This window comes from Ananas comosus, linkage group 2 (assembly GCF_001540865.1).
Source record: "Ananas comosus cultivar F153 linkage group 2, ASM154086v1, whole genome shotgun sequence".
NCBI classification, from domain to species: domain Eukaryota; kingdom Viridiplantae; phylum Streptophyta; class Magnoliopsida; order Poales; family Bromeliaceae; genus Ananas; species Ananas comosus.
The window spans coordinates 15,235,585-15,257,073 of record NC_033622.1 but is presented as its reverse complement, the minus strand read 5'-3'; the positions used below and the strand labels follow the sequence as shown (position 1 = coordinate 15,257,073).

At 36.8% G+C, this 21,489-nt stretch overlaps 4 protein-coding genes across 9 annotated transcripts; 2 read left to right on the top strand and 2 right to left on the bottom strand.

The window, feature by feature from the left end:
• Positions 8,504 to 11,147, top strand: LOC109706541 (uncharacterized protein YuxK). The gene is made up of 4 exons (XM_020227457.1): positions 8,504 to 8,901; positions 10,014 to 10,181; positions 10,578 to 10,793; positions 10,878 to 11,147. Exons 1-4 carry the CDS (start codon positions 8,595 to 8,597, stop codon positions 10,910 to 10,912), a joined length of 726 nt encoding a protein of 241 aa, XP_020083046.1. The 5' UTR covers positions 8,504 to 8,594; the 3' UTR covers positions 10,913 to 11,147.
• On the bottom strand, positions 11,256 to 12,918 carry LOC109706544 (protein PLASTID REDOX INSENSITIVE 2-like). The gene is made up of 3 exons (XM_020227459.1): positions 12,351 to 12,918; positions 12,047 to 12,145; positions 11,256 to 11,668 (listed from the first exon to the last, which is right to left on the bottom strand). Exons 1-3 carry the CDS (start codon positions 12,729 to 12,731, stop codon positions 11,477 to 11,479), a joined length of 672 nt encoding a protein of 223 aa, XP_020083048.1. The 5' UTR covers positions 12,732 to 12,918; the 3' UTR covers positions 11,256 to 11,476.
• LOC109706543 lies at positions 13,427 to 14,525 on the top strand. Its single transcript, XM_020227458.1, has one exon. It carries the CDS (start codon positions 13,581 to 13,583, stop codon positions 14,262 to 14,264), a length of 684 nt encoding a protein of 227 aa, XP_020083047.1. The 5' UTR covers positions 13,427 to 13,580; the 3' UTR covers positions 14,265 to 14,525.
• On the bottom strand, positions 14,276 to 21,291 carry LOC109706540 (DNA polymerase lambda-like). Of its 6 annotated transcripts, none has more exons than XM_020227454.1 (15): positions 21,093 to 21,290; positions 20,844 to 20,981; positions 20,369 to 20,728; positions 19,469 to 19,568; positions 19,248 to 19,378; positions 18,968 to 19,030; positions 18,306 to 18,485; positions 18,161 to 18,214; positions 17,050 to 17,138; positions 16,554 to 16,644; positions 15,986 to 16,066; positions 15,637 to 15,704; positions 15,012 to 15,096; positions 14,816 to 14,916; positions 14,276 to 14,604 (listed from the first exon to the last, which is right to left on the bottom strand). In XM_020227454.1, exons 1-14 carry the CDS (start codon positions 21,213 to 21,215, stop codon positions 14,818 to 14,820), a joined length of 1,662 nt encoding a protein of 553 aa, XP_020083043.1. In that variant the 5' UTR covers positions 21,216 to 21,290; the 3' UTR covers positions 14,276 to 14,604; positions 14,816 to 14,817. The 6 variants fall into 6 exon arrangements, 4 of the variants coding, with proteins under 4 accessions (XP_020083043.1, XP_020083044.1, XP_020083041.1 ...); XM_020227455.1 differs by having other exon boundaries at positions 14,564 to 14,706; XM_020227452.1 differs by lacking the exon at positions 14,276 to 14,604 and having other exon boundaries at positions 14,637 to 14,916.

Here is a 21,489-nt window from a genome sequence, read left to right as displayed (position 1 = left end):
TAACAAATCGTTATATTTCTTCTGATTTATTTTGCAGAAATAGGTTTATCTGCATAAAATTTAGAAAAAAATTATGCTACACATTAACTTTTCTAGTTTCTTTTTTATCCTATCTTTTAAGCTTTTTTCGTATTGTGTTTATTTTAATATAAAACTTTGAGCAAATCTACTTAATATTTTAAATTAAGCATGTTGCTTTGCATAATTTGTCAATTTTGTCAACAAAATTTTGTACATTGCGAATTAGTTGTAAGGTAATAAAAAATACCGTGACCTAAAATTGTTGGAAAAAAAATTATTAAAATCTAAATTACATACTTATTGATATAGCTCCCCGCCGCAAAACGCGCGGGTCCCCTTAACTAGTATATTATATAATTGGTATATATTATATATATATATATAGTAATATATATATATATATAATATATAATCTATAATTTTATATTTTGATATCAAATTTTAAAGTTTTGATATTTTTAATTTTTAAAGTTTAAATTTTATATGTTAAATTCTAAATTTAAATTTCAACATTATAATATTTATTCTAATTTTGTAACTTCAAAAGTTTAAAATTGTAAATCTCTCAAACTCTAAAATATTATAAAATTAATTTTATTATAATCAGGTAATAAATCGGATAATAGGATATATATAGTATAATATATATATATAAAATTTATATTTTGATATCAAAATTTAAAATTTTGATATTTTAAATTTTTAAAGTTTTTAAAATTTAAATTTTAAATTTTAAATATCTAAATCTTACAATTTAACATTATAATATTTATTTCCTAATTTGTAAGCTTCAAAATTAAATTTTAAATCCAAACTCTAATAAATTAAAATTAATATTATTAATAATACGGTAAAAAAAGTAACGTTAATAAAATTAACCATCTTAATTAATTTAAATTCATATAAAATATAGGGTCGTTGTATAAAAAAAATACATAATTAAATTCTTCAAAACTAAAACATTTAAATCTCTAAATTCTTAAATAAATTAATTTATTAATAAATATGCATAATAAATCTTATAATTAAAATTTTAACATTATAGATTTAATTTAAATCACTTAAAATATCGTGTTATAAAAAAATACTATATTAATTTTAAGTGAAAAAATTTAAAATATACATTGTTGTATACTGATATATATATAATATATATACTATATAATATATAGTATATATATAATATATATATATATATATAAATAATTTTATTGAAGCAATTTATTACTAGACAAATTTACTTCCTTTATCTATTGATTTTTTAAAAATTATTTTACAGATTTATCTCAAATCTTTCTCATATTAAATCTTATAAAATAAGTGATGTATAAATTTATTTGGCCATATATCAATTTTAAGATTTAACTATTAAATTATTTTATAATAATTTTTATTTAATTAATAATTAGACTTATAAAACATATAAAAATATTAAAAATAAAATTTATTATAAAAATATTTTAGATCCGCCAGCATCGCGCGGGTATTAGTACGTATATATATATATAAATATATAGTATATATATAGAAGAGAGAGAGAGGAAGAGAAAAAAGAGAGAAGAGAGAGAGACGGGGGCTACTATCTTCGGAAGTACATTAGTCTTTCTTGCTTTCAGGTTGTTTTTATATTGCGATTTTCGAATTGTCGATCGACGTCTCCGTTAAACTTAATCTAGAGTATTTGAGAATACCTAGAAAATAAATTATGGCGATTTTTCGATATTATTTGCCTAGTGAACGAAGGGTTCAAATCAATGGCTGAAAATAAAAATCTTACAAAAGTGATAATATGATATTAAAATTTTAATCAAAGATATTGATCTTGTTTTATTGTAATAAAAAATTCTTTAAAATTTTACGTGATATGGATATTTCTATACTATCAAACTTGCAAACGGCTCACCACGATCCATTAAATTATTCATTTTGAACCCCTTCGATCATTAGGCAAATGATATCGAAAAATCATAAAATTTATTTTCTAGGTATATTCAAATACTTTAGATCAAGTTTAACGGAGCCGCGATCCGTTGATTCTGAAATCGCAACATGAAAAACGACCTGGAAGCATGGAAGGCTCCGTACTTCCAGAAGCATAATAGCCACACTCTCTCTCTCTCTTCTCTCTCTCTCTCTCTCCTCTCTCTATATTATATATAATATATATATATATATATATGTTTTTTTTTTTTTTCTCTTTGACACAATACATTAGAATTAAAGTATGAGAATGAAAATATGTCTACGGATGAAGCAAATGCACCAGGCTCAAGCAACACACTCTCCACAAAAGCGATGTCGGAGATTTTGTCTTAGCCTGTGTCGCGACATCCTAGCCGTGAGATTTTGCAGCGTTTAATTACCCTGAGCTGTGGAGGTGCATGTAACTATGCTAAGATTGTGTATTTGTGTTGGAGGCTTGGAGCGTGTTGGCGCAATGCATTTGGAGGAGAATGGTTTTTGTTCATTTTGTTGGAGGAATGCTAGCTGGTCCAGTAGACTATCAGGCCCATTCGGGTTTCGGGTTGTCTCCGGGTCGAGAACCCACGTGGACGAGTGGTCATAGGTCACATCCATCAGATGTCCTGTCCCAACTGTTTCGCTTTTGATGCGTCCAACTTATTTCAATAGTTTGATTTTTCAATGATTCATTCCATGCTTCGGATTGAGCCTAACACAACTCCACTGATCAGTAATGGGATCAATATTTTATATAACTTTTTTTTTATTGTCTCGTAATGTTTACTCCTCAAATTGAACGCAAATCTTTTGTAAACAATCATGCTGAAAGTCAGCCTTGGATGAAGGTCTCGGTGGTAAGGAGGCTTCGCCTTCAAGATAGTCAGGAATAAAAAGTCTAGAAACTCCCACTATAGCCAAGAGTGAGGGAGCCCACGATCGTCTGAAATTTAAAATTTGAAATTTGAATAATAACATGCCGAAGAGATTAGAAATAAGAATGAAGTCTTAAAGCAGTTTTGGAAAGGACTATGATATTATAAAAGAGAAAGCCCCTTGCAGAGGAAAGGATATGAAAACACGTCAAATCACAAAATTTTACTTTTTTTTTTTCTTTTCTTCGAGCCACCATCTCATTCGACGCTGACGATCACGACAACCATTTCAGTCATCTTCACACCACCTCATCCCTTACCAGCGAGCACCTTTCGTACTACACATATACACCCCGTGGAGAGAACTATTTCGAAGGATTGCTATTGCGGAGCGGTTCTGTTTCAAACCAATTTCAATCCGGATCAATGACCAAACCTTAAAAGAAGTCGAAGCCTTTTAGACTTTAGTTGATATCTGAAGATCTTGAGATCATTGCTTGATGATTGAACCGCATCGGATTATTCGCTCTCCGATCCGAGTCTAAGATAAAATCAAACTAGGCCTGCGCATCAAGAAACTTCTTGATTGCAAGACCATTCACCTAGATTAGACGACGCGCCAATATAGACAATAAGCCATTTGCTATTTCATTTGGTATATTTTTTATCTTGATTACAAGACTATTATTATCACTTTTAAAATGACATTTTTTTTCAGCCGTTCATTTTTATATCCACTTAATAGAAAAGAAGATAATATCAAAAAAATATAAATTTGATTTTTGAATAGTTTAAATGATATAAATGATGTACAATTATGTCAATTGTTGATTTGAAAGCTCTATCGTCAGAAATAAATCGATAGCAATAACGTCCGTTTACTACTGATGATTCTAGTTCAACTCCCTCTCTTTCTTTCTCTCTTTATATATATATAGAAAGAGAGAGAGAGAGAGTGATGCTACTATACTGTCTATAGTACCAGAACTTTGGAACTATAAATTTATTTTTGATTTTAGGTTATTCAAATCAACGATCCACATGGTAAAATATGACCAAGGATTAGACTTTTAAAATTAAATTAAATAATTTTTAAAATTTGCAGATTAGACTTTTGAATTCAAGATCAAGAATGCTGACCATAATCTAGATAGTTTAGAGTAAATTGATAATTTTGAAATAGTTTGATCATAAAATAAATTATGTCAAAAAATATAAAATTGTATTCCTAAAAACTTTAAAATTTTTTTATCAATTTTAATGGTGTGGATCTTTGATTTGAACATTCTAAAATTTAAATAAGATTATATATAGTGCTAGAGCACCACTAGCTACTATAGATATTATAGAAACCTAACTCTCTATATATAGGGTTAAGCTAGAATACTATTGATAGAATGATAATAGCATTTACTATCAATTTTTTGATCATTAAATGCTTAAGTTTAGTTGGTGTTGGTGAGCTAAAGATGAAAAAATTGATGATAAATACTATTTATATTTATATAATATCAATATTATACTGGTATATATAAAAGATTATATCTTAATTCTACCTGAATTAATAGTCGATTTCTTCAGCCTAAAAATTTTTATAACTCGAGTCCTTTTAAAATAAAAGGGACTGAGAACTGAATTTGATATTATATTGTCTAAAAAAATTGATATTATAAGAAACAACCCAAGATTATTCTTTAGGAAGTTGATTGATAAATATTGGCCCACTGCAGTAAAGGAAGTGTAAATTTAACAGCTAGAGATATCTTTGTAAATTGTACCGAGATTATTAATATTCCCATTTTTTGAATTTGATACAAAAACTACCAATATTAACAGAAGCAAAAGTCTAAGTATAAACAAAAGTAAAAACTCTACAACAGGTTCAATATCCTTTGTTTTTTCTCTAGGCAAAATGATGATCCGCAATGTAAACTTATTGGTCATATTTTCTAGATTTGACCACATTTTTTAGTTCCTATTTATTTTTCTCTGAAGAGTAGATGGAACAAGGTGGGGCCTAGAGCACTGTGTAATCAGAAACTCAGAAGAGTATTTATGAAGCCATTGGCTTCGGAGAGGACTCTGCAATTACTTATGGCCCAATTAATTGAAGGAGAAAAGGTGATTCAATTCGTAGGCCAATATTAATGAAACTTTCACAAGGTACATTTTAATAGATGCTCATGTTGGAGAATCCATTGCCGTCGATACGTAGATGAATGCGACGAAAATACAAGATCAAAAATTTGAAATTCAAACAGTATATGCCGAAGGATCCAAGAATAGGTGCAGTATTATAAAGTGATTATCGACGCCGAGCATAACTTTGTGACTAATAAAAAGATAACAAATGAAAACAATGTAGCACATTGAACTTTAGTAAAATGCAGAGCTCTAATTTTCTCGTGTAACAAATTGCTCTTATTTCCTCGTGAATGATTTTGAAATTTTCTTATTTGCATTATACTTCTTGTTATGTACGCCATGTGTGTACCGGGATTATTTAGTGCACACGATGGATCCGTGCATATATCGAAAAGCATTTCATTGGAGTAGTCCGGACACAACAAGCGATCAACGACATCCATAATCACCCAAATTTTATTTTTATTCTTAGCGACATGAAGTGTAGGAAAAATTTAATCTAGGAGTTACTGTAAGTTAATTCATTTTTGTACAACAAAGTCGTCCACTGTGAGCCATCCACGACCCTTTTGATCATCACTAGAGCTATCTCGATTCTCACGAGTAGAACGCATCTCCACATTGTACGTTTCTGCCATATTTATTTTAGTTTTATTTTTATTTTGTTGTTCATTTAATCACAATGTCTAAATAACGTTCGGTCACCATTCACATTTATATAATCACAATGTCTAAATAACGTTCGACCCCTCTTTTTGATCACTATGATCTGAAACTCGAGGTTTTGGTAGAAAATTTTGATTCAATGATTTTTTTTTTCTCTGCGACACACAATCGAATCACTTTCAATCGACAAGAGAAGGAATGCGAACCAGTTAACGTGTGACACGTAAATAGCAGTTTGTAGATCAGAATCTTATTATTCCATATTTAGCTCCTACGTAACATACGATTGGGTGCTAATTAAATAGCTATCAATTTTTTGTGTTCTAATGTATTCTCATAAGTTGAAGCTAACTTATTCCTTTTTGCTTGTAGTAAGGCGTAAATTGTACCAGTAATCCGTGAATTTCTTTTGTTTTTATTTTAAAATAGTAAGCTATTGTTTTATTCATTTAACAAATAAATTTAGCTACAGGGTTTAAAACAACACGTCTCAAAAAATATTGAAGGCAACCAAAATAAAATAAAAAAAATTATAGAAAAATTGATAGTTCTACTCCTCACACAAAATTGATAAATGTATTTGATAAATTGACAAATATAGCATTAAAATTGGTGCAATTGCCGTAGCATAAATAAATACGTAGGCAAAAGTTCGAAGGTTTCCTTTTTAATTTTTGTTTCGTCGAAAATGATTTAAATGTCCAAAATGGTAAAAATTCACCATAATTAATAATATCCACTTTAATCTCTCAACCCCTGCAGATTACATAGGTCCACACTGGTACGTACATTGCTCGCTCCAATAAAATCCGTGCAATAATATCCATTTGCTCCGCCCATAAAATTCACCATTAATTGATGCGATACGAACACATTCGTACATCGCTCACGGGTCGTATCCAATCCATTCCAAGATGGATCCTGACCCAGATTTGGCCAGCAAGCGAGTCCGCTATTGAAATCCGAGTGGTTGGGTCTGAAATTTCCCGACAGGTCACATTTATCGAACCATGTTGTTTGGGTCTTCATATTAAATGCATGGACCCGACCCGGACCCATCCCTTGCACCACATTTATCTCCTCATCCTGCTTTTCTTGACCAAGTCCTAGTAGGGTACAAAAAATTACGCGACGATTGTGTCATCGGTGAGACAGTCTAATCCACCATTTAGTATGTTTTCATGTTCGCATCCACAGTTCGGCATGTTTTTAGGTTCGTATTGCAACTGTTGTTGTATGTGATGTGCAGTGGACACAACTATAACTTATTGCGTGCGTCGAGCCATGAGCATTGGAATCTCCAGAACTCGACTATTTAGACTTAAAAATTTAGCATAAAGTCTTAGATGTAATCCATAATATTTTGGAAGTTATCATTTATAGTTGCATGTGATGAGCAATACATTTTTCTATATTATTGATATTTTACGATCGACTTGAGCATTAACTTATTTTTGGGAGAGAAATGCTTAGTGATATGAATCAAAAAGTTATATATGTTACTATACTAAAAAGATTTACCGGTCATTTATTACGTCTATTTGTTTGCTTTTTTATTTTAAGACATTTAGCTTTGAGAGTAAAATTTAGACAATAAAAATCACAAAATCAATAAATTTATACGAATTAGGAGATGACGGGGCTTTTTACGCTGCCCAAATAAACTAATTATTTTAGCTTAAATTCTACTTTTGGAGTATACACCTGGTGCATGCAATAATTTTCCGGCCGCGCACGCGAGCACGCACGCGGCACGACACGACACTGACCTGGTCAATGCGGCCATTCCCTAGCTATGTTTAAATATGAACCAGGCTCTCATAGGCCCCAAAATTCCAAAAAAAGGAAAAAGAGGGAAAAAAAAAAAAAACTTTAATCACATTGGTCCATCAAAGATACCAAATATTTTACGCCAAAACAAATCAAAGTGGTCCTTGGAATATTTTTGTCACTTATGCCTAATCTTGATGTAAAAAACACAAAATTCGGTCACAGCTTTTTTGTTTTGGCCCCTCTGCCAAACTTTCGTCTTCTTTCTCAACTTTCCAATAACATAAATTATTGTGTGGTAATTTTCCGACGAGCGGAGAAAACTCTAGTAGAGGAAATAAGCTTTTGGTGGGTTCCATCTACCACATCAAACTCTCTTTATTTCGCCATTTTTTAGTTTATTTGAGGAGTTAGATGGTGACTCTTTCTCTACCATTAATTTCGAATGGTTTAAAAAAGATTCTGATAGTAGTTGGATGTAGATTTATTTTACTGACTCCTTTCTCAACGGTCGGTCAATCCTTCAATTTGAGTTAGGAATTGTTACAAAGCGTTTACACTAATAAATTTTTTTTTAGATAATATATTATGTGCTCGGGATAGAAAACTCCTAATTCAATTGGCACGAGACGGACCGTCCCTAGTGCAAGTGACAAAAAGGCTTGATGGTTGGTACCTGAGACCTAAGTTCAAATTCTAGTTTATTCACATTTCTAGCTAAGTTTATTTCTAAATGAAATAAACAAAGTGGGTAGCATGCTATTTTTTTTTTTAAAAAAAAAAAAAATGGCACGAGCTGAGATTTGAATCTTCCACATCTAAGATAGTAGTTATTCGTAACAACAATAGCTATATTTGAAGAAAAACCACGGGCCCATCGAAGCAGGGCTTTACTATATGGTCCTTAGTTGTAATAATCGTCACTGCAATTTAATAGTATTAGAGCAGGAAAAAAATTATAAGCCTTTTTAAATTTTTAGCACCTTTCAAAAATATAAAAATGATGTTTTAGTTATTGCAAATTCGAATTATGAAGGCCCATGAAGGCCCAAACATGATGGGCCAAACCGCAACAGCAACCGCTTCGACTCGTTCGACTCATCTCATTCGACTCGTTCCTCTCCTCCGCGCCATGATCGGAGAGCTATACCCAGGTAGATGATGCGCGGGACTCTTCTTCGTCGCCTCCTCGCCGCCGCCGCCGCCGCCGCCTCGGCGTCGTCGTCGTCGGCGGCGGCGACGGTGGGTAGAGGAGCGTCGTCGTCCTTCTCTCGCTTCGCGCCGCATCTGGCTTTCGCCGCTCGTGCCTCGAGATCCGCGGCGACTCCCGATGTGGGCGGAGGCGACTTCGTCTTCGTCGAGCCCCTTCCTCCTCCGCCTCCTCCCTCGAGCGCGGCCACCATGCCCACTCTCCTCCAGCCGCGCGTCGTCATCTACGACGGCGTATGCCACCTCTGCCACCGAGGTTTCGCTTCGATTCGAATCGTCTTCGCGGATCTCTCTTACTATGGTTTTCTTTTTGTGTGTGTTTGATGATGCTTATATTAGGGTTTTGATCGATTAAACCCTTGTTAGGGTTCCTTAGTGATTTATTTGAACAACCTATCCTCAGATTATGATGCCTTTCTTATGACCGGGAATCTGATTTGATCCCAATTCTGCTTAATGAATCAATCTCTGTCCTAAACGTGACGATTCTTATGGCTTATGTCTATTTAACCTGTTACATTTTCCATAAAAGAACAACAATAGAAGGTAAAACATATTCTAGTATCGATTATTAGACACTGGAATTTTGATTATCAGGCATTTTTTATTATATGAAGCTTTTACACTCAGTAATCCTGCTACAATGATAAATGAACAATACCTCGAGTATGTACTATTAATATTTCTAGTGCGCTGTGTATTCTTCACCTATTATTTTGAAGCCAATGATTCTATAATTTTTCTTTGATCAATAATGTGATTCAAGTTTGGAATTTGATTTTCTATAGGGTTTATCGTCAAGGCTTAATTTGTGCTAATCTATTGGACTTGTATAAATATCGATCAATGACAGTTGATTTTGGCTGAAATGAGAGGTTGATTAACCTTTAGATAACCATTTTGATATTAAAGTACCCATTTGGTGTCTGGCTTCAATATCAAGATGGCAATGTAGTTGTGGTTCTTGTGGTTCTTACTCTCTGTTGCAATTGTTTTGTTATTGTACTTAAAACTATATTAAGTTTGCAAATGCTCATTTCAGGTATTGAGAAATTACTTATGGCATTTTATCTCCTTAATGATGATAGCAGTCCCTGATATTAGGATTACTGTACACCTTTTATCTCAAAGCAATATAATATATAAATAGTTAGAGCCGCTCTGTGATGCATGTTGTTATAAGAGTGTTTTGCTGGATGTACGGAAACCACTCACCATCCTCTTTTTTTTTTGGATTTAAGACATTTTAGTACTTTGTTATGTTAATTTTAGAATTTCCCCTTTCTTTTGAATACTTAATTTAGTCTCTTAATCAACATGCTGATTTGTAATGCATAAATCTAGCGATCACGAGTTTCTACACTGCAGGGGTAAGGTGGGTGATTAAGGCTGACAAGTATGAAAAGATCAGGTTTTGCTGTCTCCAGTCTAAGGCTGCTGAGCCATACCTAAGGCTGTGTGGTGTTGATAGAGAAGATGTACTACGACGCTTTTTGTTCATTGAAGGACCTGAAGCATACTATGAGGGTTCCGCAGGTTAACATTCATACCTTATCTTTAAAATAACCGAACTGTTATCACACATATTGCTTGATCTCTTAATTATTTACCTTCTGGAAGAGTATTGGTTGATAAAATTTGACATTTTCCTTTTTATACAATCCTTGTTTTCATTTTTACATTTGGGCCTGTTGGTTTCAAGGGAAAAAAAAAAAAAAAAAAAAACAAGATCATTGTCTGCTATTTGAAATTCGGCCATTGTACTATATTGACACTTCCTCAAATATATCTGCTCAAAGTTCTCACATGCATTTCTGGATTCAAAGATTCTTCATTCCTGGTCATATATGTGAACTTATTAGCATTTTAGTTGGTGCATGTAGTGTTTCTTTTCCACAACTAACACATAGCTTTTGTATTGATCTGATACAGCTGCACTAAAGGTTGCGTCGTACTTGCCATTTCCTTACTCCGCATTGAGCTCTCTGATGATCATCCCTGCTCCATTGAGGGATGCAGTCTACGACTATGTCGCAAAGCATCGATATGAGTGGTTCGGCAAAGAGGATAAATGCATTGTCATGAAAGATACGGATTTGCTCGAGCGTTTTATAGATCGGGATGAGATGCTGGGTGATGGGGATGAAGGTATTAACCGATTCTTTTGATCTCATATCGTCATGCAAGATAAGGAACTGCTTGAGTGTTTGACGGATCGATGTGAATTGCTAGGCGGCGGCAATGACGGCATAGGCCGATTCCTTTAGTCTCATTCAGTCTCAGACTTTGTTCATTCCTAAATGAGTATTGCTGCTATAAGAGGTATGATCCGATAGCCTCTTCTTCTGAAATTATGCTTAACAGGAAAAAGTTCTTTAGTTTCTACTGGTGACTCGCAGAACCCCTTCAGTAAATTGCCAGAAATAATTTTCCTAAATACATGTATAGACAGCAATTTGGTTCTTTTATATCATCCTACAAAAGTTTCCCCTTTCTGATTTATTATGTTTAGTTTAGGTTCTTTTGTTATTGTATTCTGTTCGCATGTCTGATCATCTGATTGAAAAGTTGAAGCAAATGAACTTGAGCAAATCCGCAAACAAAGCAACAAAGAGGATAATAAAAGTTTCATTGCTATAACAACAAAAGAAAAACTTCCTACATTTTGCCTGCTTATCACTGTTCAGTAATAAACTGACATAACCAACTGATAATACTCTCAATAGCCTATCACTGTTTGTAGTTCAGTTACAGCCGCGAAGGCAAAGATCATCCGTCTCAACATTGATCTAATAGGCGTTACGCCTGTTTGCAAGAAAGATTTTCAGTCTTCAGTCCCTATCTCCAGTCCATTCCTTCCAATCCTTGTCGATGTGCTTTTCGGCCCACCAGACTGCCGCCCGAGCGGCTTGAGGCGCCCCCGGAAGCCCCTTCTCTCTGATAGTGTCGGCCATGTCGATGAAAGGTATAACCAAGAGTGTCCCAGGCCCACCGTATTCTGCGTGTAGGAAATTACTTAGGATCTGCCAACAAAAAGAAGCACATTAGTTAGAAACTGAATACGCGTGCTGGTGCACAAAAATGATTATGCAAAACAATTTATTGATGTGCTTGAATAAGTAGAGGTTATAGGTCTAACCGAGAAACCTAATTCCTTGGGTGTTTTGATGATGTAGTTAAGGATTTTAAAGACATTAAGGTCATATGGAGGAACCTAATAATGCCTTTGATTAAACAATTTTTTGACTGCTCCTCACCTGTTCAAACAATTTGTACTAGCCCAACACGCAATTATTTGGACACCGACGAGCAAATTATTATACTAAACATTAACTAATAAAGGATAACATTAACTAATAAAGGAATTAGAAAGGAAACAAAAAAAAAAAAAAAAATCTAACCTCGGTGCAGATGTCGACGATTTCCTCAACAAAATCGCCGAAATACTGATTCTTCTCGGTCAGCCTCGCAAGCATATGAGTCCTAAACTTGTCGGTCTCCTGGATCCAAATATGTTTACGAACAAAATCAACTTTAAGGTGTACACAAGAAGCGATCTCCTTCGTATTCAAATTTTATTAGTCCTTTGAAAACGGAAAATTCTCAAGAAAGTTTTTTTATTTTTTTTAATTTTTTTTTTTTGTTAAACCATGAAGATGTGATAAGGAGAAAACAGCAACGATAGGGGAAGGGGGGGGAGCTTACAGCGTCAGCGAATTCGGGGATTGGGTCGGGAAATTTGTACTCAGTGGCCCTACAGAGGAGATGGGGATGGGTCGAGTGGGAAGTGGGGGAGGAGATGGGAAGTGGAAGTTGGAGAGGAAAGAAGCGATGATGGGTTGTTCTTGAAAGGGTGGAGGAAGAGGAGGGATAGGGAGACCGAAGACAACATGCTTGGAAAGATGAAGACGAAGACGAAGACGAAGACGAAGAGAGAGAAGAGCGGCCGTGGAGGAGGGGGGGACTACGAGAGAGCAGAGGAGAAGAGGGTGGTAGCAGAGATGGTGGGCATTTGTTGGAGCTACAAGTAGGGAGAAGCAGAAGAGGGGATAACGCTGCGGCTCCCCCTAACCCTGTCGCCACCATCTCTGCAGCGCTTCCTCTGAGTTCTGAGTCGAGCTCAACTCAAGTCTCATCCCATATATTATTTCTCTGTGGAGTGTGGAATAGGAAGAAATCTAGCTAAATTGACGTTTTCAATTGAGTTGAGATGAATTATGAGGCAGGGCGGATTATGAAATATATCTCTTTAACCCGTTTCGTATTCGGGGCGGGAGGTGAGGTGTGATTTTGGTAGTTAGGACCGGAGGTGAGGTGGGATTCCTGCCTTTAAATCCGCTCCGCTTGCATCCCTAGGTGCAAGTGTAAATACAGTAGACTTCCTCGCGGTACAGGGCGGTGGTGGTGGGTACTTCCCGTGGATATTTCGAATTACACAAGAAAAGAAAATGAATGGGCCTGGGTCGGCCCAGAGCTTACAGGCCACATAATACACCTCGAAAAGGAAAAGACAAATACCCCTGTAGGACCAGTGGCACTGCACCCTGCAGATTTCATGGTTGTACTAATGCAGATAAAATTGTACCGCGACCCGCCTACTGTAGATCATTCGAGTTGGTTAAATTAAATATTCATCAAATATAGTAATTTTGTTAGCTGAAAATATGAAATGATTAAATCTACTAAAATTGTCAATAAACCTTTTAATTTAACTAATTAACATCCTTGATTTAGAGAAATAAAGAACCAAAAAAGCATTAATTAAGAGTTGAGAGGTGAATTTTAGAATGGCCTATAGATTTCTGTACAACTTTTTACCCGTACCAAAGCGCCCAACTACACCGGAAAACGTGGAACTACTAAATACGGGGACTATAAAAAGGAGCAAAGAGGGTTCTCCGCACTCCGCTTCTTCCAGAAGCGCTTTTGCGAGCCATGGGACCTCCCTCGCAGCTGCTTCCGATTAAACCCTTGGATGGCGCCGCGGGCTACAGCCGATGGAAGGAGTCGATCCTCCTCCGCCTCCGCACCCTCGGACTCGCCCACGTCCTCCTCTCCGACACGACCTCGGGCGACGACGACGCCGCCGCCGCCGCCGCCGCCGCTGCGGCGCAGTGGGAGCGCGACGACGCGCTCTGCCGCGGCCACATCCTCCACACGCTCTCCGACCGCGTCTTCGCCCTCCACGTCCACCGCCGCACCGCGCGGGCCCTCTGGGTCGGCCTCCGCAACGCCTACGAGGCGCTCGACCCCAAGCACCGCTCCGCCCGAGCGCTCGCCGAGTTCGAGTTCTCCCCCGACGCGCCGATCCCGGAGCAGCTCGCCGAGTTCGAGGCCGTGGCCGCGGCCTCGGGCTACGACCTCTCCGACCCGTACGTGTACATCGAGGCGAGCTCGAAGGTGGCGCCGCTCTACCCCGAGTACTGGATGTTTAGGAAGGAGGAGACCATGGACGAGGTGTGGAGGATCGTTCGACTGGTGGAGTCCTACAACAAGTGGAGGGAGCAGCGAGAGGATACAGAAGAGGAAGAGGAAGCAGCAGCGAGTATTGTGGCGAGAACGGTACGATGCTACAACTGCGGAGGGCTAGGGCACATGGCCAGGAATTGTGCGAGGTAAAAAAGCTGTTCACAGAAGCTTTTGAATGGGCCAAATTAGTTGTTCGGTTCGTAGGGTCGGAGCTTATAATAAAGCCTTTTGGATTAGATTAGATTAGCGCTACAGAAGGGAACTTTGATTTTGTGAATGCTTGTTTGATCGGAGAAGATATTACTACTAGTTTACTCATATTTCTCTTTCCTTCTAGTTTTGCTTCTGTTCTCCCGATAGTGTATTCTTGCTGCAAATCATGAAACCAGTTCCCTATACTGTTGCAGCAAATGTAACTACTCAATCGAGATCTTTTTGCAATATCAGCCCGCTCCTCTGAAGCCCAACAGTAGGAAAGATGGAACATTCACTAGTGCAACAACAAAAAGTTGAGAGTCAGAATAGGACTAACAAAATGTGTTGTTCATTAGATCACTTGATCAACTTCTTTTATCAAAAAGTCGAGAGGTAACTGCAGTTAGCGTCGGGAGGATTGCTTATCAAAACATAGTGAAACTCAAAAAAGGATTATGTTACGCCCTTAGAACTTCACATTATGTACAATAGAAGGCCAAGATTACCATCACAGGTTCCTCTCATGCGGTTCCAGCCAGGGAAATCCAAGTATGTCGAACACGTCTTTCTCCGTATCGCAACTCACCATCGTGCCTGCTTTTGTCCCCTACATCATCGAAATGGAAAATCTCAGATAGTTACAGAAAAGAGAAGCCAAAACCGGAAAGGTAGGAAATTTGCTTGTAATGGTAGTAGTCGTACTCGCTTGCCAGCTGAGCCTTGAGTTGCCAGATAAAGCCCCGTGTCGTCGAGTCTATACCCTTTGGACTCGGCTAATAATCTCAATCTACATATCGCACAGTTTATTGATCAAATTTATGCTTTTTCACAATTTAGAAAATATATATATATACCATTGGATATAGTGGCAAAAGAAGACGCATAAACATTAATACCTCCGCAGTTTCCTGCGAATATAACTCTCACATGCAAGTCATAATCAAATTGAAAGTGCAAGCGATGAACACATTTTTAACGGAACACAAGCAGGGAGCCACTGCCGTAGTCGGATTCTTTTCATTTCCTTTTTTCACCCCCATTGGAGAGTATAATCAATGGTCATTGCTATCTAGGATACAAGCCACTAAAAGCACAAGCAAGAAAACATCTCTGAGGTAGAAAGATACTCTAAAATCTAATTCAACTTATCTCTTGACGTTGGATCACCTCTAGTATTAAGAAACTATACCAGGTCAAACACCTTATATTTTATCGTTAAGTTAATTTGACAACTACAAACCTGATATCTGATCCATCACCAGATAGTGCCCAAAAAATATACAATTAAAAAGTATAAGAAAATGAAATTTACTGAGAAAACCTATACCTCCTGTTTAACACATCGTTTCCGGTCCATGCAATTAGCCCAAATGCATATCTGTTCCTCGGGTATACCTGTCAGGGTGACATATATATCGAGCCTTTAATCAGCAATTCACAGAGAATGCTCAGAACCTAGCAACATAAAATAAGGACTTGCAGCAATACTAGCACCTGTCCGCAGCAATACTAACACCTGTTCGCAGCAATACTAGCACCTGTTCTATCAGCTTGTTCAAACATTCTAATCCCATAAACCAATTGAAGAGGGAAAAAACAAGGTAGTGGGGTTGGGTTGTTGTTGCGGTGGGGGGTTAATAGACTAACATCAGCAGAACCCAGATTTACTATTGTACCTTAAAGTCAATGCGATGTCGCAGCTCTTGACCAGGATATGTGCAAAGACCAAAGTATGTGTCAACCCCAGAATCTGTTCCCTACATTGCCGCATTAAATATTTATCAAAATGACTTCTTTAAATGTGAGGAACTACCATAAAGCAGTTATAAAAATAAAAAAAAAATTTAAAAAGGAGAACATCTCCAGGAAGAACAGGATTACTCCATGTCAGGAGCTAGAAATATCAGCAGGATTTGAATGCGAAAGGACAATCCTACCATATGATGAAGCAATGTTTATTTCTCTCAATCTTTTGGATTCACAATAAAAATAAGTTGCGTCAAATGTTTCCAGAGAAATTAGTTTTATTATGTTAAATTAACAATTGTGATTCTTTTTGCCTCCCTTTCTATTATGAGATTACAACAATAGCAAGAAAAAGGAAAGCATTTCACTACACAACTTATATCAAAATCAATAACTTCACCTAATATAGCTATTCTCCTCTTATAGTATTAACTGCATGAAAGTCAAGGGAAATGAGTATAGAAGAAACAAAAATGAATGTATGATCCCAATACTTACATCAGTGCTATGCATGCTAATTACAAGATCCTCTCTCAGAAAGTTGATGCCTTTCAAATATTGGATATACCTACGTAAAAAGCCTTTGTGGCTGGACAAAACAAAAAAGAAAAAAAAAAAGTATGTGATGTGTCGGCAACATAAATAGGCAGGATAAAATGATTATATAAAAAAGTTTAAACATTTAAATGAGATAAATAACAAATGATATCATGAAGAGCAAGCAACGGAAAAATAACTTTCGTGTTTATATTAATTAAATATGAAAGTTATACATTGCTGGAAACAAATTGATTGGCAGAAAATTGACAGTAGAGCATGTTGCTTTCCCAGAACTAAAATGTCAAAACACACACAATGCATCAAAAAAGAGAAGCATGAGAAAACAAAGTGAATATCATAGAGATGAATGGCCCATGTTTCTGAATCAATGGCCCATGTTTCTGAATCAATTGAGTGGCAATTATTAAGTTTATCAATGCATTCGGCGGTTTACCTTTCCCCATCAGGATGAGTGATAACGATATCCAAGTCTCCACAAGAAGATTTGCCACGTCTATAAGAACCCCCACAAACAACAATTATCTTCAACACCTCAATAGATCAGCAATATTAGGCATAAGCAAAAGATTCAAGCATTTAGTTACAAAAGGACTGAAAGAATTATGTCAGTCAGATCGAACTGAATTACGCAGTAACGATGAGCAAATATTTATCAAGTAAATAGAGAATGAAATCTAAAATAACTTCCTACCACCAGCAAGAATACACTGAGACCTTCACATATCTATAGGACCATATCTTCCATCAATGCAAGGGCGACAATATATTGTTGCACTGCTTACTATCCTTTTTAATATTGTTATCTTTGGGAGCTATTAGGTTGAACATTATAACTTGTTGCAAGTGTGGATGTTCTTCCTCATCTCCTAACTATCACTAGTATTAACCCAACATAATAATGTGCTAGCCATTACAATGCAAGCGTCAAACTAAGAGTATTTATCTGTTTGGAATCGATAGAGACTATTTTCTCAATTGTGCTGTGATCTCTTTATGCCCCTAAGGTCTAATTAAAGGATCGGCTTCTCTTAGTACTGATTAGTACTGATTAATAATTAGCAAAATACAGCAACTCTGCATAGGCATTCGCTCATCACCTGATAGTAGAATGTTGCTATATAGAGCAGGTATGGATGGTTATCTGTTAGTTATTTGAATTTCATAGTGAAGTAGAAACATGCTATTCGCTATAATTGAGTTAACATGCCTGTATTCTGATTCCACAACGAAATGTTAACTACACTCATTAGACCTCTATAACTTAAAAGAATAAGTAACATTAAGATGACAAATTCCTATTTATAGCAATTTTACTGAGCAATTTGATTGTCATGTCCTCAATTAGATGGCATTTTAACTAGAGGTCTTCACAGAAAAAAGGAGAACCACAGAGTGGGAAAATGATACAATTTGAACCACACACTAAAAAATAAAACAATGCAACATGCTGAGGGATATTTTGAAGTTTTCCCTCCAGAAAATTAATGATAAGAAAAGATGAAATTCTACAGAAACCAACAGGAAACAATTTTTATAATGCTCACCCCAGGTTGAATATCTTGTGCAGCTTTTTGTAAAATCATCTCCATATCTTTAACCTAGATGAGTGAGGAAAACAAAAGAAATTCAGGGATTTCATCACTAAAGTAGAAATCCAACCTATAGAGATAATACATAACACAGTTGCACCTCATGTCGTGGAATCCTTTTCTTAATGTCATCAAAGAATTGTAGTCCTATCCTCTGAGCATTTGTCAGAGACTCTTCATTTTTCAGATCATCAAGCGTACGATATCCTTTCTCATATAATTTTAGAGCAGTTGCAGGACCAATTCCCCAAACTTCACCAAATAGACTAACAGTTCGTACCTTCAAAAAACAAAATTAGTGATGATAAAAAATTAATCAATGCCAGTAACTGAATTAGACCCAAATATATTATATGCGAGAGGTAATAACATGCACTCGCATTAATATGCACTCACACTCATAAAAAAGAGAAACTAGGAGAAAATTAGGGTGATGGAGTGGAGATGTAATCAACCATCCCTAGCGCAAGTGGCAAAGAGCTTAATGGTTGGTACCTGAGGTCCCAAATTCAAAGCTTAATGGTTGGTACCTGAGGACCAATTCCCCAGTTAAGTTTGCTACCTTTCTCTAAAAAAAAAAAGAGAGCAGAGATGTAATAATATGTGCTCATAATACTTTTTCACATGTGAGAACACTAAAAACCCCATGTGCTTATACGAATACTCATCACTAGTGATACACCTCTATAAAGTTTTATGCAATACCTATCAATAGTGATAAACATCACACATTGATCACGTATTAGTATAAAATTGCCTTACCTTTTCATCATTCTCAAAGTGCTCCAATTTAGATAACTTCCCCGTGGTCACAATTTCATGAATCTGCACAATAGCATTTTCTTACCCCTCATAATTTTAGGAGATGGTATTTATTACAAAATTAACAAAAAAAAAAGTTTATTCTACTTACACCAACACGCGCTATATTATAAAATGAACATGAGCAAAAAGCCGGTAAATATTGCTAAGACGAGAGACTATATGATATATCAAAATATAAAAGGCACAAAGCAAGATGTAGCGAAAGTTATTAACTTACATGATCCTGCAAAGATTTCCCAATTGCAGGTAAATGCTTGACTTGACCAACACTTTCAATTTTGAAGGGTAGCTTCTCAATGACCGGGATAGCTTTGTAATAGCTGAATGACCTTCTGTCATCTCCTAAGGCTTTGGGGGGACAAAAAACAAAAAAAAAAATCTTAGAAAGAGAGTTGATTCCCGAAGTTTGGTAAGATCAAGGATAGCCAGCTTCAATACCTCTGTATATGTTGATGAGTTTCCCAAACATTTCAGTGATATTCTTGTTTAGATCTGGTGGACTGTACAGCGAGGACGTGGGGTGCTCCGAAAGACCTGTCTGATGACATTAACTCATAAAGAAGAAAAGAAGAACATTAGTTGTGCAAGGAAAAGCATCCGCCTTGCTAAAAAACGACAAAGAAACAGGTGAATGCAATCTTTTTTCTTTTTTGCCCTGACAAGTAACGCATGCATCTATTGAAAGCTTGAAAATGACCAAATCGAGTTTTTTCAAGAAAATAATTGCTTTTTTCTACCAACTGAATATAATGCAGAAAAAATAAAAGGAAAAACGAAGCAGATTCGCTTTATTGCTAGCAAGATTAGTAGCCAACAGCAATAACAGAAGCTGGATGTATCAGTTACAGTAGCTAAGAATCAGCAATTATTGTGACTATGGAGCATCGGTATTCATCACATAATATGTCTAGAAATTAATCAAAACATTTTTATTTTTTCTCAAGAAGCTATTTCTCCTTCTGCTTATTTTTGTAACGGTGTCCTGTACCTATATTGAACAAGAGAAAAGGGAAGTTCCCTACAAAGCGTAAGGCGTATAGGGCCCAAACAAACTGTTGCCCCATCATTATTTTCTAGTAATGGTACAAAATTTTGTACGCCCGCTGCTCATTTTATCCTATCCATGACCAATTGCCAGGGCAAAGCATGGTAAAATTAAGCTAACATGATAGTCGTCGGCACATAAACAATAACAGCCGACGTCAACAAAGATGAAGGCTAAAAATAGAACGATAAAGTAAAATGGCTATTAAATCCACAAAACACTTTGCCAGTAATTGGAACTAAAGCGTCGATGGTATTACAAGCGAACAGAAAAGGACTTCATGAACACCACACCTCAGCATCCGACCCGACAGGAGAACTGATGCTAGAGTTGGCATCTTCAGAGCTACTTCTGCTGCCGAGGCGACTAGGTCCTTTCTCGATCGTCGCCTGCTCGTCTACATGCTTGCATGCATCTCGGTGACCTGCTGCGCGAGATTCACTCCGACGATTTTCTACGGAATCCGCTGATGATTTTTTAATTTTCTTGATATGCGGGGATGCATCATCATCATCACCATCTCTAGCCTCGGCCGATTCATTCGGTTCTTCGCCAGACTTGTCGGCCTCGTCTAACCTGAGAGTGTATGGATATTCAGGCACCTTCTCCCCTGATCTCAGACAATTCTCCAGCCACTGATAGGGAAGTAAACTCTGCAGCATTTGGTACCAGTGTTATTTATTTATTTATTTAGAATGATTGATTCCAAGGAGCCAAACCTCCTCTTATTTCATGTTCACCGAGCATCAGTGATAGGTTCATAATCACCCCTCTGAAGCGATTGAGCTGCTCGCGGCCCACTTGTTGGAGAAGGAAGTGGGAGCTCATGGCGAAGACATGCGTGACCCTCTTCGACAGAGTTTCCTCGATGGAAGCTCCCATCTGGATCAGCTTCTGCTTCCACACCTACGCTCGAAATTAAGGGGAACAAAAAAAGGGAACAGAAACCAACCCTGTTGGATCAACTACGTTTGGTGGAACTCGAAAGGGTGTTATTTATTTATTTATTGCTATTACCTGGAGCCGTCGAGATTGGACGCCCCTTGCGACGAGGAAGACGACCATGCCGTGGAAGATGCCGCTCGGGTCCGGGGAGGGAGGCCGCTCTCGCTGCTTCTTCTTCTTCTTCTTCGGCGCCATCTCCTCTTCTTCTTTTTTTGGGGCTCAGCAGTCAGCAACTGGTTCTTGGCACGAAACCGACCCTTCCGGTTAGTTCCGAGCCCACCACCGCTCACAGTCTTTTGATGGGTGGAGAAAAGGTTCTCTTTTTTTCTTTGTCTTTTTTTTTTTTTGATGTTTTTTTTCTCCTTCGAAGGCAGCCCGTCCTGGGCCAGACCAGGCCCATGAAGAGAGATACAACCCGGCCGACTGATTTTGGGCCCATATTTTGGAAAATTTCTGAAAAATATCGGTC

What these genes read in the sequence shown, in the direction of transcription:
- LOC109706541 (XM_020227457.1), top strand. Translation starts at nt 8,595, where the DNA reads ATGATGCGCGGGACTCTTCTTCGTCGCCTCCTCGCCGCCGCCGCCGCC. An exon ending in ATGCCACCTCTGCCACCGAG is followed by an intron (nt 8,902 to 10,013) that starts GTTTCGCTTCGA and finishes TCTACACTGCAG; the next exon opens with GGGTAAGGTGGGTGATTAAG. An exon ending in GCTGGGTGATGGGGATGAAG is followed by an intron (nt 10,794 to 10,877) that starts GTATTAACCGAT and finishes GTGAATTGCTAG; the next exon opens with GCGGCGGCAATGACGGCATA.
- LOC109706544 (XM_020227459.1), bottom strand. Translation starts at nt 12,731, where the DNA reads ATGGTGGCGACAGGGTTAGGGGGAGCCGCAGCGTTATCCCCTCTTCTG. An exon ending in TCCCCGAATTCGCTGACGCT is followed by an intron (nt 12,146 to 12,350) that starts GTAAGCTCCCCC and finishes ATTTGGATCCAG; the next exon opens with GAGACCGACAAGTTTAGGAC. An exon ending in TCGTCGACATCTGCACCGAG is followed by an intron (nt 11,669 to 12,046) that starts GTTAGATTTTTT and finishes TTTTGTTGGCAG; the next exon opens with ATCCTAAGTAATTTCCTACA.
- LOC109706543 (XM_020227458.1), top strand. Translation starts at nt 13,581, where the DNA reads ATGGGACCTCCCTCGCAGCTGCTTCCGATTAAACCCTTGGATGGCGCC.
- LOC109706540 (XM_020227454.1), bottom strand. Translation starts at nt 21,215, where the DNA reads ATGGCGCCGAAGAAGAAGAAGAAGAAGCAGCGAGAGCGGCCTCCCTCC. An exon ending in GGAAATCTTTGCAGGATCAT is followed by an intron (nt 19,031 to 19,247) that starts GTAAGTTAATAA and finishes GCTATTGTGCAG; the next exon opens with ATTCATGAAATTGTGACCAC. An exon ending in ACTCATCCTGATGGGGAAAG is followed by an intron (nt 16,645 to 17,049) that starts GTAAACCGCCGA and finishes TGTTTTGTCCAG; the next exon opens with CCACAAAGGCTTTTTACGTA.